The 14826-nt window shown below is 40.7% G+C and overlaps 1 protein-coding gene across 4 annotated transcripts; it reads left to right on the top strand.

Moving 5' to 3' along the window:
• Nucleotides 1-99: 99 nt before the first annotated feature.
• On the top strand, nt 100-14011 carry LOC128264792 (uncharacterized). 4 transcript variants are annotated; one of them, XM_053000462.1, is made up of 4 exons: nt 100-233; nt 2157-2758; nt 10647-10832; nt 13811-14011. In XM_053000462.1, the coding sequence occupies exons 2-4, from the start codon at nt 2191-2193 to the stop codon at nt 13996-13998; spliced, it is 942 nt and encodes a 313-aa protein (XP_052856422.1). In that variant the 5' UTR covers nt 100-233; nt 2157-2190; the 3' UTR covers nt 13999-14011. The 4 variants fall into 4 exon arrangements, with proteins under 4 accessions (XP_052856422.1, XP_052856423.1, XP_052856424.1 ...); XM_053000463.1 differs by having other exon boundaries at nt 10647-10804; nt 13811-14003; XM_053000464.1 differs by having other exon boundaries at nt 104-294.
• Nucleotides 14012-14826: the final 815 nt, after the last annotated feature.

A 14826-nucleotide genomic window follows, 5' to 3' on the forward strand; every position in this document is an offset into this window, starting at 1 on the left:
CTCTTTGGGGAAATTTTGGGAAATTATGGGGAAGTTCCCCGGCGTGCCGAGGGGCTATAAAAGGCCGCTCACTTTGGCGCTCTCGTCACAAAGGCAGGCGGACTGCCGACGCGAGTGGAGCACGGTTAACGGCAAACAGGACGAACGGAATAAAAGGACGAAAAAGGGCGAACTGCGAACGACGAAAAGTGAATGTAACGGCGATTCCAGGAAGTTCGCGATCCTTTCTAACGGTTCGTTGCGTACGCGCGCCCCCTTCCTTTTTTTTTTGTGTGTGTGTGTGTGTTTATGTGTGTGAGTCCCTATATTTTTCAGTGCCCGCCCCCCTCCACCTCCACTTGTTTTGCCAGATTCACAGAAACAAAAGTGACAAAGTATGCTTCACATTTGAATGGGCATTGGCACATGAACATGAAGCGCAGAAGGACGCGCGCTTTCAGCATAGCATCCCCGCTTCAGTCTGAATAGAATCCGAACCACCGAACCGAACCGAAACCCCGTAACCCATCCTATAACGACACCAATACCATAATCGCCCGTACCATTTCACCCCGCGCTGAGATTGTTTTTCAACTGCGTCCGTGCTTTCCCCCCAGAACGCACTGTTCAAAAAGTCATCATAACAAATAATCCAAATGGGGATTTTAACATTTATGTATATACCTAATAACATAAGCCTGAAATCAACTCGCATGATATTATATCTCTAAAGCATATTTATAGCTTTTTTTTTTATTTTACCTACAGCATATGACACACATGTAATTCTGTCAAAAGTATTAAATTTGTTTTATGAATTTAAACCAGAGACCAGCTTTAAGCAGACACTTTAAAGAGGCACATTGAGACATTTCCATGTGTTTATTTGCTGATATATGTGATGATTTAAATTAGTAATGAACTCTGGACCCCTCTTCCCATGGTAGTTTGAAAGCAAAATACTGCCCTTTGATACATTAAATTATTCTAGCTACATAAAGAATCGTGCTCGTCCATTTAATTATGGGTTCTGGTGTCCAGACGAAGTAGCATGGTAGCATCCTTCGATTCAATTCGATTCGATTTGTCGTAATGAAGCTAGTCCACGAAGCCCCATGCAATAGTTAATATATTTTTATGGCCGGTTGTCGCCAATGTTTAGCCACCCCCACCCCCCCCTTCACCACCACCACCACCACCAGATCCGCAATTCGCATTCGCATCCGTTTTCCCATGCCCATCTGTACCCCATCTATGTATATATCCCCGCTCACTCCACAGTTTCGGATTCAAGTGCCATTGGAGCTGGAGCTCCTCTGGATTGCTAGATTGCTGGACTGCTGGACTGCGGGATTGCGGGATTGCTCACTTGATGGCTCCATGGCGGGGGGTTAGCTCGATTCAATGTTTGCGCTTTTGCGTCCACAACAAGTGTGGGCACTGGGAGGTCAAGAGCTGGTCGTTTGGGAGTTTGGTTTAGGGCTGGGGAACCCTTTCCGCTCCCGAATTTTGTTGCTTACATCATTTCGGGCAGTCAGCGATTTAACAAATCCAAATTAATCGACGATGACGGGGGCACTTCGTAAATAAAGTTGCGTTTTTAAAGTAATCTCTGTACATGTTTTATTAGGGTATGAGCGTGTTCTTTGAAACTCTACACAAAGTCTACTTCAAAGTTAAGGAATTGTTACAAAAGTAACCCATCTTGAATTCATGTTAAGTCCTATAACCATCTAGTTGTCAGTTACGCCAAAAAATATTGCAAATTTCCATACATTTTCTCAGATTAAAAACATACTTTCCGTTTACTTTAGAGAGTCGATAATTTACTTTTTAATGAAAATTGTGGACCTGAGGTCCGGCAGAGCCCAAAATCAATCAAAAGTTATTCAAAATTGATGTTCTTTTTGTTTTGGCCAGCCACTGGGTAATTCCTGGCTTATATCCAGTGCACGTAGCCAGGCGCAAAGCCATCACAAGGGTTACGATCGCAATCAATCGTCGCTGACGGCCCAAAAGCTCCCCACTCACCAACCCCCTCTTCCAAAAGTGATTCATTAAGGCAATTAACACTCAGCGTGTATATGCTCAGTGTCCAGGGTCCTCAGTCCGTAGCTCTGTGTCCGGAGTCCGCGGTTAGGGACAAACATTTACCAAAAACCATATCTTGCACACAGCCGCCGGTTGGGGATTGAAATAGAGAACCACTCGATGCTCATTGAAATATACGATTATGCTGCGAAATTATTAAACAATATGACCGCAAGAGTTGCCAGGGAAAGCGTCGGAAACGGAGAAGGAGAAGGCAGCCAATCTACAGGGAATCTCAGGGGTCTGCTCAGCCGCACCCTGGCCAAGGTGGCCCGGGCCAATCCCGCCCAGCACGTGCCCAGCCTGCCCAACCTGTCCGTTTCCGCCCTTCTGCTGCAAGCCCTCGACGCGGCGGACGTGGCCCACGGCCAACGCATCGATCATCCGACCCGTGGGCCGGCGGTGGCAGCGACAGCGGATGTGCTGCCCGCAATGCTCGGCGAACAGACGACCGGGCTCCTCCCGGAAAACGACACCGGCAGTCCGCTGGCGGGGAATGGGGGCGCGGATGTATACCTGCCTACAGCAAATCTCAGCGGTTTCATTGAGTCCTCGACGACGGCGGCCATAGGCACACTGCCCATCCCCACCAGCAGCATGGCCACCTTCCAGGCCCAGACGGTGGCCACCTTCATCGCCGCCACCGGCAGCAAGAATCGCCCAACGACCATCGTGGTCTACCCAACGGGTGAGTGCCTCCATTTACCTAATTTAAATACTAAATTGGGGCCGAAAACGGCTGAGCCTAAATTAAACAAGGCGGTACGCTACAGTCGAGTGCCTCGATTACAAGATAACCTTTCATACGCCATCAAAATTAACACTAATTAGAAAATTGTAGAAATTGCCAGAACGCCGCATATAAATCTTTAAATCTAAATTTCTTAATAAATTCGGAAATATTGGTTTGATTTCAAAAAAACAGAGAGTATCTTTCGATTTAATTGTTCATTGGTTCCCAAGGCTTTTGATATTTTTCTGTAAAATGGGGACACGTTTTAATCAAAAGCTCAACTGTTTTAAAACAATTAAGTTGTGACGTTTTTCCAACCAATTTCTCAATCGTTCGTTGATTTTTATATAATATAAAATGTATTTTTGAAATCGTGATCGTCTAGATTGACTCTCCTAATGATGCTGTTCAAGAAATTCGGAAATTTCTCCTTTACCGAGTTGCAAATGGCTGATTGAATTTAAAATACCCCTAGCAAGGGGATTCAAAAATTAGACTTCGCTGTTTTTCAATTTACACGAATATGCTTTGAGATATTGTGATGGTTTTACGAAAGCTGCCATAGAAGTTATCGAAAAATTCAGCGAAAACTGGACAAAGCCTTCTTGTTTTTCAAAAATGTTCCCAAAAGAATTCGAAATATATCGTTTTATGGAATATTTAATTTTTGCAATAGCTGAAAGGGTGTAAAAACTTTGGCAAGCTTCAATTGTTTTGCTTCCTTTCCTGTTTTTAATTGAATTTTGGCTGTCATTTTAAACTGTTAAAAGCCTAGGTTGAATTTATCAACGTTTTGGGCAATAATCAGTTATTTGTCGCATCCCCGAAGTTAAAAGACTCCTAACAGCCTTGAGTTAATTAGAGACATTATCCGGATAAAGCTTAAGCGCCCAGTCCTCGCATTTTTCCTCCCAACTAAAGTAATCAAATCAGTGCAGTCAAACACAACCGAGGTCGCGTGCCAGTCTTGGATCCATGCGTAAAACCGGAGTACGAGCCCATCTGCTGCCCAATTTCTGCCTATACCTCCTCCTCCACTTCCACTTCCACCTCCAATCCAATTAGTTGCCTCGTTGCCGGCGTTAATTTGCATGAGCTGACAACCGAGTCCTCATTATCAGCATTGACTCCGCTCCGATTCGTCCTCCGGCTGCCGCGTCAACTTATTTTTTATAGTTTCGGTGGCACGGCAAACTTTGCCCGGCTTAGGCCAATCCGAATGTTGCCCCAAGAGTTACTCGACCAAGGACGAGATCGAGGCCCCTTTCCGCGCCCCATTCAGCAATTAGACAAGACTAAGTCGCAGTAATTGCAATGAGTCGCACTCGAATATAGCTGTTGATTGTTCGGGGCAAGTGTCGCCAGCTCAACTGAGTGGGTGGTAAAATGGGTATGGGTGGTGGGCCTTGACAGTTGGCGCCAATGTCGCAGGGCCGCGAGCCGCGCACAAATTAGAGTCTTAAGGGGGTCTTCTACTCTCGCAGTTTCAACAAATCGATTTGTTTTTAAATTCATTATTTTAATCTATATGTGTCTGGGAATGCGCTGCAAAAAGGATTTTGTCGAAATTATATATTTTCGCATGTTTCTGCTAACCGTAAGGTACCTTTTCAATCAAGTTGTACACCGTAATTTACATTTAAACGCGTTTTCCTGAAACTAGTGTCTTTTTGTAGCTGCCGAGTAGGACTTTTTAAAGGAGAACTAGTACGATTTTAATAATTTATTTTTCAAACTGTTCAAAAAGCATACCGCTTTGTTTGGCCGCGTACGATTTTAGTAATTTTTGTTTTTCGGTTTTTAAAGCACATAATAGGTTACAAAATTTCGTATAAAATAACATTTTTACTTTTTGTTGTAATACATACACAAATCTCGCTTGGGAAAACATAGTCGACGTAACAACGAGTCTTAAAAATAAAATTGTTTTGATTTCTGATCAACCCGCTCGCCAAAACGTGACTCTAGTTCTTATATGTGTTTTAAAAATCACATTCCAGGGTTCTGAAAACAATTTTATATAATTTTAAAAGCAAATTTACAAATTAAAAAATTTCAAATCTATGCAGTAGAACATTTTTAACTAATTCCCTAAATAACCACTTAATTTCTCGCCTCGAGAAGAGAAGACCCTTAAAGGCTGCTCAGAAAAGATACAAAAGGCAAACAAAATTAATCTATTTATTTATATTATATATATCTATAGCTCTTGACTTTATTTTTTAAATCAACACGGATTTCAAACCAGTAAAGCTACAGCTTTGCAAACATTTTACTTTAACAATGTTTTTTTCTTTCTGTGTATTGTTAATGTAGATGGGCCGACAAAAATTGTCGACAACATTTTCGACTTTCCTGCTCGTCCTATCAGGCTCATCCCTCCCGTAGGTTCACATCCATATAATTTCGCCAACCCCCCACCACAATCGGCAGTAACTCCAGCATCGACGTCGAGGGGCGTAGACATGGCCTGTGGGCGTGGCTCTAGAGCTGCCGCCACCGTGTCAGTTCGACACAAGATACAACTTTTTGTCCATGCTGACAAAAAATAAAATGAGAACAAAAAGCATCACAGAGGGCCAAAAAAAAGAACTTTGCCATTACAACGTCGCCCCAACAAAAGTGCGTAAATTCATCCGATAAAATGGTGTAACAGGAATGCGATGTCCTTCAGCTCCATTGATAAGTTAACAATGCATTCCACTTAGCGAAACACTCCAATGCCTGTTCTCCACTGTAGCGGGCTTCTCGTTTTTCACTTAAAACGGTGCCCTACTTTAATGGCACGAGTTTTCAACATTAAATCGAAAATTTACTCCAAAGATGACTGTTTTCATTTCCTGTTTGGTCGGAAACGGTTCCCTCTTACATACTTTTCAGCGAATGCAATATGGCCTTTAAGTCTACAAGTAACGCGTTTAAAAATGCAGCTTTGAAAATATATATGTATAGCTCGAAAAAATATATCCATATCTCGAACTACATGCGTTTATGTCGAAAAACAGCGAAGTTAGGTCAATTTTACCCTTAATCTGTCCTATATCAGTACCAAGATCCTATTATTTTATTGGTTTTACGATTCTTTCTATGGAAGATAAATAATAAAGTCGCGGACGGATCGACTCTCATAGTGATGCTGATCAAGAATATATATAAAATTTATTGGGTCGGAAAAGTCTTCTTTACTGCGACACAAACTTTCGACTGAAAATAAGAAATCACTTGCAAGAGTATAAAAGTAACTTTAACTTATGATATGTTATACTACTTCAAAGTAAACTTTGCGGATCTGTATACCTCTGCAGAGAGTATTATAATTCCACCTCAAAAAAAAAAAAAAACCCAAAGTTTAGTTTTAATAAGTGTGTCTTTAAAATAAACTACAGACAGTATAAAAGTATAAGTATTAATTCAATACTAAATAACAAAAAACCCATACTTTTTGCTTCATTTCTATCTAGAAGAGTCTAATACTGATGTCTACGGCTTTATTTTTAAACCACATAAGTTTTATTTTGATAATTTCATGGTATTAATTTAATACATCATCTAATTGAGCATTTTTTCATCCTAATAGTTTAAAATTCAACTAACAACACTTTGGTTTCTATATCAATTTTTTTATGGGTGCCGTCAAAAGAATGCAATGCTGAGAAAAATATATATGAAAAGTAATTTTATAGGATTTCAAATTTTTGTTTTTCCGTTCTTGTTGATTCGCTTAAGTTGCTTGAATTTTAATTCGTGATTTCGATCAATTTCATTTTTTCAGTGTCCTTTTTGATGGCATAAAATTTCGTATTAATAATATAAAATTAACTTTTCTGATGAGTTAATCAAGTTAATGTTATCTCAGACGATTCACAAACTTTATGAAGGTTTTAAGTTGAGATGCGTTTGTTGTTTTTTAATTAAATACGGTCAATTTAATATGGTGTAAGCTTCGAGGACACGTAAAACCGTATTGTAAACACCACATTTTACTGGTTACTTAGCTTTCCAAGTCGGAGTTTTGTTAACAAAAGGGCCACAGGGCAACTTTGCCCGATTATGAAGCAGCAGCTACGAGCCAATGTAAAAGTTTGGGGCTATATCAAATGCAAACTATTCTCTGTGAATGCCTGCGGACTTTGAAGTTGGCCCATCCCACTTTCAACTTGGCTTGCCTCGAGTTCGGCCGCAATCAGGCTCGAGTGACTTTGATGGGAATATGTTCGAGCTACATAAATCACTTTATGCTGCTCCTTACGAGCATATGCGAATGGGAAGATGTGTACCCCAGTGTCTGTATGTGCAGACAGGTATATATAAAATATATGCATATATAGGCAATATATATGGCCTTCTGCTTCAACACTCGATGGGCTGGCTTTGTTTGTGCTGCCGATGAAGCCTTTGTAGCGCATTCCTTCGCCGACGTCAAATATGCAAACATTTAATTTCGATTCAAAGGCATCGGCGATGGGCGCGTCTGTCTGCGTTGGGCAGAGGCATTATTTTTATTGTACTTATTGAATATTTCAGCCATCAAACGATGCCTGATGATTCAGCTTGAATGGCGGACACCTTCAGCTACTGATTCCCCTCCTCCGCAAGTTTCCTGCTCGGCAGCAAACTAAAGTGAACTAAGCACTCCCACTCCGCGCCATCAATTTGTGTAAATTTGAACTGTCACTTTGAAGGCGTTAATTGGATTCAATGTCGCAGCCGGAGGGTCCCGGATCAAGGCCCTTCTCCGCCAGGAGCAGATGGAGCTGCTGGAGGGGCAGGTTAAAGTGGGCCCAGCTGCGGCTCTGATAACACCGGAGTAAACATTATGAGAGTGCGCCCAGGTTCGAACTCGGATTTAATCGAATAATGTGGGGCCAACATCAAGTGCTCGATGTGCTGCGCGAAGAGGTTTTAAAAGCTTAAAGGAGCCGACAGTGATAGGAATAAAATACCTTTTTTTAACCAGCTTTCGGGAGACAAACACCGCTGGGCCTGGATAAAGTCCATTGATAAGCAATTTATTGATTTACAAAATAGAACCCCTCGATAAATTGAAATAAACCGCTCATTTTTTTTATACAAAGCAATGCTTTGCTGAACAAGTAAATTACAATTGGAATAAAACTTTTTGAGCTTCCTGCAATTTTCCAAAGCTCTTCTTACTAGTAAAGCTCAAACTGTGTTCGAAAACAACTTCATTGTTTTATACATTTACGCGGAAAAACTATAATTTTTGAAAACATGCCCAATTTTAAAAGTTGTATTTATGCGAAAAAAGTTAAGCCTAGCTGGATTGAGTTGAACTTTTAAGTGCGCAATAATCAAAAACTTAATTTAAAATATAAGAAAAAAAAATGTCACCAAATTTCCAATTTGGTGTAAGCCCTTAAAAATAGGTTTCTTAACTTATCCCATCCAAAGCCATACTTTTTCTCAATTTACAAACTTGTTTATATAACAACTTTTGGTTTTATTGGTAGAGAAAATAGAATTTAATACAATAGTTTCTTAACTTGAAACTATAGTTTTCGGCAACCATCACAAAAGTAACACGTTTCCGAAACCTTTTAGAGCATTTTGCTTTCGACGCTTTCTTTTGGTCTGTTGATTTTATGCTACTTTTTCCACAAACACAATTTGGGCCATGGATTTTGTGGCTTAGATTAGGGCTTCCGTTTTCGAGGGAAGGGTGGTGAAAGTGGGTGGACTTGACATAAGAGTGGTTTCGGGTGGTAAATAGGGGCATCGTGCTAGAGGATGACTTTAAAACAGCTCGTGGGTCGCTCGGAGAGATATGCAAAATGACAAATGGAAAGCAGCCTTACCTTGGAGTCTTGTGTTTCCAGTTAAATTCTTTTTTAAAAAATATATTTATTATCTCTACCAAATTAGACACATTATGGTCTTTACCAAAATTAGCTGCTAAAAATGAGGATATATTTCGTCAAACTTTTTTAATCTGGTACAACTTCAAGTTTCATAACCTCTGTGCTTTACCTTCTATACACATTAAGTTATCCAAGTGATGTTATTATTACTTTTAATGTCTTTTGATTTTTAAGCATTAAATGTGTGCATTATCTTGGTTTGTTAAACTTTATTGAATTTGTTTTTGTTTTTAATTATTCCAAGTGCAATAAAAAAGTTATATGTGTGTTAAGCAGCGGTAGGAGATGAAGACTCATTTTATGACTGAAAGCCTAAATTAAACAGCCAAGCGAATCGTTAACGGTGGAAAATGCAAATGGCGCAAAAGGAATGTGCTGGAAAAGCCGAACGGCAAACAACCCCCTCGCAGCTCTTATCCTTCGGAAGACCTCCTCTTCTATATTATTTCGAGGCCCCAGTCCTCAGTCTGTGCAGATACTGTAGATGTTGCCTACTCTCGGCCGAATTTGAGGTCATGCAAATGAACCGGAAATGTGCTCCGGAATTATGAGTTTGCGTTGCCCATTAAACCAGCCAACATGCCGCACTTGGTTATTGTGATAAAATAAACATATAAATAAATAAACTTGCCTGGGTTGATGGCAATTCTGCGGCTGACCACATCACTTAGGCAAATATGTTCCCAGCCCCGGGATTTTTGGGCGTTGACAACCGAGAGCGATTAAAATTCGTGCATCATTTGGCAAGGCCATTTGTGGGGCCCGGGGGGCATAATGGGGCGAAATAAGGTTGGGCAAGGTCACAGCAGGCGAAATCAGAGAGGGGGCGAGCCAAAGGCCATTGGGTTACGCTGGGGTCCAGAATGAGTACGGTTGCGTGATGTTGAGCAAGATTAAGGGGACTACGTTAAAGGCACCTGAAAAAGGCAAGGAAATGTTCAATAAAATTTGGGTAGAAATATTTGCAAAAGATGGGCAAGGTGAGATAGAGTCAGGTACGCTGATAAAAACAAGGGGCTAGCTCAAATTGCAAAGGTCGTGTTCTACATGGTGTAAATATGCGGAAAGTTTTATAGTTTGGTCAAAAAAAAAAATGATAATCCATAAACCACTTTTACAGCCCTGAAGAATTAATATTTCTGCCCAAAAGTTTGCAAAACAGTGAAGGAGACATTTCCGACCCTGTAAAGAATGTTAATTATCGATCCGCATTACTAGAAGACTCGATCTAGCCATGTCTGCATATTACTTTGCCAAAAGTCTTCTTTGTTCTTATAACGTTTTTCAAGCACGACTGCCAAAACTGAAATCCATAACAGTTTTTATAAAAACAAGAAGAGGAAACTGGATAAAAAATCGGAAAAAAAAGCAGTCTCGCAAAACCATTATTAAACTCTCAGTAAATTAATCTCCAACGAGCTAACGTAAACGAAACATTTGTGGCCGCAAACTGCACGATAAATGATACGTTTTTGTATCGTTTTAGGATCCAGCTTGGGATTTTCTGTCCGTTTAGTGTCCGGATAAGTATCGTTTTCGATATTGCTTGAGAAGTTTTGTCCCACAGGGTTTGTTTGTTACTTTTCAACGAAAACAATGGGCTTAAAGATATAAATTTAATATTGCAATACCAAGCTCGCAGTGTTTAGGTCGGAAGGGCTAAAATCAGAAGGCATTATCTTACAGCTGCTATATAGTTACATCAAATTTAAACCTTTCTTGTCTTATACACTATTGATTACATTATTAATGGTCACAACTTTCTACGATATGCTACAACCGAAATTACATAATTTATACTTCTCCAACTCGAAGTCATTATACGACGGTCTGCATTTGATGGCGATAGAGAGTAGAAATACATGTATTATTAATCTTATAGCCCTAAGACATACGCATTTTTTGTACTTGTACATAAATAATGTATTATATTATACCACCTGTTTCCCCATTTGTCATTGCAGTTTCACCCGAATCGATCGTAATCCCGATCGTGTCCTGCATCTTCGGCTTCCCGATCCTGGCGCTGATTGTGATCTGCTGCCTGCGTCGGCGGGCCAAGTTGGCCCGGGAAAGGGACAGGAGGCGCAACTACGACATGCAGGACCATGCCGTCAGCCTGGTCAGATTTAGTCCAATACATAGGCTTAGTGAGTTTGAATGTCGTGTAATTGTGTACGAACGTTTCTTTGTTCTTTGTTTCTGTTTCTCGCTTACAATCTCTCTGGTTTGCAGCCACAGGCAGATCGATTGACATGTCCGCACTTCCCGAACTCATCACTACTTTCACCTCTCCCCCAACTCACTATCTCGCACTCAGCACCAAGTTTGCATTGCACCCTTAGGTCACCACTTAGCTCCTCCACTTTTCCTCTCAATCTATGCCTTGCCATGGTCATTAATATACACCTGTCGGCCATTGTTCTGCCTGCCTGCATTAAACGAAGTTCGCATTCGCAAAAGGGTAACAAAGAGCCCGACGCATTACCAATATCATAATCAATGTTTTTTGAGTGCCCGCATGCCCAAAAAGACCTCGTCATATACACAGAGAGAATTAATCAAGTGCATTGCACTCAATCTGAGTGAGTTTGTACTTCCATCCAGTTTCGATAAACATTTTCAATAACGAAACACATCAAATTAAGTACTTAAGTGAATTTGCACTCAGTTCAAACACCAGTTGAACTCATTTTATGCGAATGGGGCTTACATAAGTTGGATTGATAATAATAATTTTATATTTAACGAGTTGAAAACAGAATGAAATTATTTTCTTTATTTTTTTACATTGTCACCGATTAACTTTTAAAAATGTTATATATTTTGGAATATCTACGTATGTATATATTGAAAAACATTTCAAAAAAATAAAAATGGAAATACTAGTTAGCATAAAAAAGTATAGACGGACATGGCTATAACGATTCAAGGGCTTATTATGCTGATCAAGCTAATCCATACATACTCGATATAAATGCTTGTTTTGGGTTTATGCAATTGTTAGAATAGTAAAAGCTGCCCCATACCATGAAAATTCTGTCCTCCTTCATTCCACTAAAAAAGAAACATATGTAGAAATTGAAATGTAAACTTCGGGGAACGTGAGCTGAGTGAAAGCAGTGCACCTTGGCTGGGAGAAAGTTAAACACTGGGCGACAGGTAGAAAGTTGGCAACCCTCCACTGCCAGTTGTATACGGGTATATGAGCTGCTTTACAAGTGTCAAGGAGAAAGGGCTGCCTGCATTTTGAATTTGCATAGCATACCTCTGGGCGCTAGCAGTCCTTTTTGCATATCACAAAATCACGAAATCGGGGGCAGGTAAAGAAAAGCAAAAATGGGAGCTAGTATGTAGCCCGCTATTTAAGAATAGCAACACGCCAGGACCCTTGCCGTTTGGACGCCCGCCCCCACCCCGCGGAGCTGCCACGCACACTAAGCCACGCTTTCCTGCGAGAATTCCACTGCTATATGCACGCACGAACACGCAGAACATTTTTATAACTGGGAGGCGACGAATGAAACTGACACTTCAGGTCTCTTAAAGAAGCACTATGAAACAAACATAAGCAAAATCACCCTTTTCATGCAAATTTTTTGAAATATGTACACATGTATATGTATAGACTAGGGTGGGTCGATTTAAAAGACCAAAAATCGTATTGTTATCAATATTGCCAAAGGAACTAAGAAAAATTACAAAGTAGTTGACATATGTATAGTTCCTTAGACAATATTGCTTAGAATTGTTCACAGATTACGTTTCGCCCCTACCATTAATCACTTATTTTTGAGTCTATATAAATTGACCCACCCTAATATGTATGCTGTCACCTTTTTTAAATTTATTCAGCAATTTATACAAGTGTCTATTGTGAAAAGTGTTCTTATTTGACGGCTTTTCTGCAAACACCACAACAATTTTGATAATGACAATCAAATAATCTAATTTCCATTATTCAGTTTGGAACGTAATAAAATTCTATAAAAGTGACAATAGTCACTTTGTATACTTTAATAAAGATAGAATACAGGGTTTTTCTGACAAAACGTTAAATGTAAAATACTTTAACGGCTTCATCGTTTATAACCAGCCTATCAATATGGTTCCTATAACAGCTATTGCAATAAAATTGCAAATGTGTTTTCTGAAATGTTTTAAATAGTCGTTATCAAGTATATTGAATAATATTTGTAACCTGTTTCAACGTCAGGTAAGATAAGATACATTTTTGCAAAAGCATTCACCATTTGTAGAGCATTTATTTTCGGTGCAGCTCTAGAACGACTGATGATCAAGGCAGAGTGACGAGGTCGCCACAACCGCAGGTCAAAAACAAAAACAGGCAACTGCAAACTACACTTGTTTTCGGTTGTGTCGCTTTTTTCGCCCCAAAACAACTCATATTTTTTGCAACCCCACACGGGGACATACGTTTTTTGGCATACATTTTCGCAACACGATAACGCATCACCGCAGAAGCCATTGTTCTTGTCCCCTCCAATTTCGTAACTTTTTTCGCACATAATATTTTCGCCAGGCAAATCACATTTGCACTTCTTTGGGAAATAAATAAATTAGTCAGAGCTGAAAATAAAATAGGTTGAGCGTTGAAAGGAAAGTTTACTTACGTACTCAACGCAAAAAGTTAGTTTAAATGAGTTTCTGTTTTTCCGAAATTAGTTAGCATACTTGCTGGGATTTTATACGCTAGTTTTCCTTATATTTTATTAGCATGGAGCACTAGTTAGTTTTTACTACATTTTCTTTACTCACTGAGTTGCAAAATTTTGAACGAAAACTCACTGCAAGAGTATATATAGAAATGTATTCAATGATATAGAACTTCTACTGGAATTGCAACAAAATTTTATGACTTTTTTGTTTGTGCTATGATAAATTATACCATGAAGAAACATTTCGTTCTTTTTGGCAATAAATAGAGTGTCATTCACTTTTCACTCAAATCACTTTTCAGGTTACAATACCCAAGTGCCTGACATTCGCGTATTATTTACATTTTTAAAGTGTCAACAATATCATCCATATCCTGAAAGTCCCTCGCATTCGTGCATTTAGCTCTCCGCCCAATGATGCTGACTAAAATGAATTCTGTTTTCCACAGATTACCGATCGTCGCGAGCTATCAGTCTACGTCCTGAACGAAGCCTAAGCCAGGGCTTCACCTCCCTGGAGCTGGACACTGTGCTGGAGGAGCGCTGCAGTGACGTGGAGCAGACCCAGACGGAGATGTTCAACCCAGAGTCGCCGATGGACACCACCTCCTACAAGATGTCCTTCTCCTCGAGCTAACAGTTAGCCAAGCAGCAGCCGGAGCGGGCTGCGACCCAGCCCGAGTCCGAGTGCCAAGAGTCTGGGGCGAAGGTTGCTTCGCTGGCCAAATCCTCGCAGCTGGTGCCTCCGCCGCAGCTGCGCAAGGCGGCCAGTGTGCGGGACGATCCGGCTGCCTTGGCCAAGCGGAGGAGTCGCCTTCAGGAGCTCCGGGCTGCCAGTTGCGCCGGTGGTGGAAGCGGCGAGGCAGCTGCCGCATTTGGCAAACGGGAATCCAAGCGCGATCGCCGGCGAGGAGCAGCAGAATCGGGAGCAAACAACACTGCAGAGTCCCCGGCCATGCGAAAGTCGCACTCCCTGGACGCCGCCGAGTGCTGCTCGCTGGCCAGCATCCAGGCGCCGCTCTGGGTAACCCTCACCAATGCCCGAACCATCGACGAGCTGGCCCAGCAGAAGCTATGAGCTCCAACTCTAACTCTAACTCCAGCTGCATCTGCATCTGCATCTCCACCTGCCCACCAGTTCCAGTCCATTAGCAATGCCCAATGCCCCGCCTGAAAGAAAACCTCTAAATGTTTAGACGGAATTTCCAATTAGCAACATTACTAACACAAAATATATATTTACATCATTAACATGTTTGATGAAGTTAAAGACCAACAGAAATAGTAAAAGGAACCTAATATTAAATTAAACGTTAATGTTTTTTTCTGAATAAGGGTCGAGACGGATTTCAAGTGACAGCTCAATATATTATATTTAGTTAAGGGCCAGTAGGGTTTAAAAAAATATTATTTTCAGTTATTAAAATAAACAAGAAAGGAAAGCAAACTTCGGCAAGCCAAAGCT

Source organism: Drosophila gunungcola, unplaced genomic scaffold (assembly GCF_025200985.1).
Source record: "Drosophila gunungcola strain Sukarami unplaced genomic scaffold, Dgunungcola_SK_2 000078F, whole genome shotgun sequence".
Lineage (NCBI taxonomy): Eukaryota > Metazoa > Arthropoda > Insecta > Diptera > Drosophilidae > Drosophila > Drosophila gunungcola.

What these genes read in the sequence shown, in the direction of transcription:
- LOC128264792 (XM_053000462.1), top strand. Translation starts at nt 2,191, where the DNA reads ATGCTCATTGAAATATACGATTATGCTGCGAAATTATTAAACAATATG. An exon ending in CATCGTGGTCTACCCAACGG is followed by an intron (nt 2,759 to 10,646) that starts GTGAGTGCCTCC and finishes TTGTCATTGCAG; the next exon opens with TTTCACCCGAATCGATCGTA. An exon ending in TAGTCCAATACATAGGCTTA is followed by an intron (nt 10,833 to 13,810) that starts GTGAGTTTGAAT and finishes TGTTTTCCACAG; the next exon opens with ATTACCGATCGTCGCGAGCT.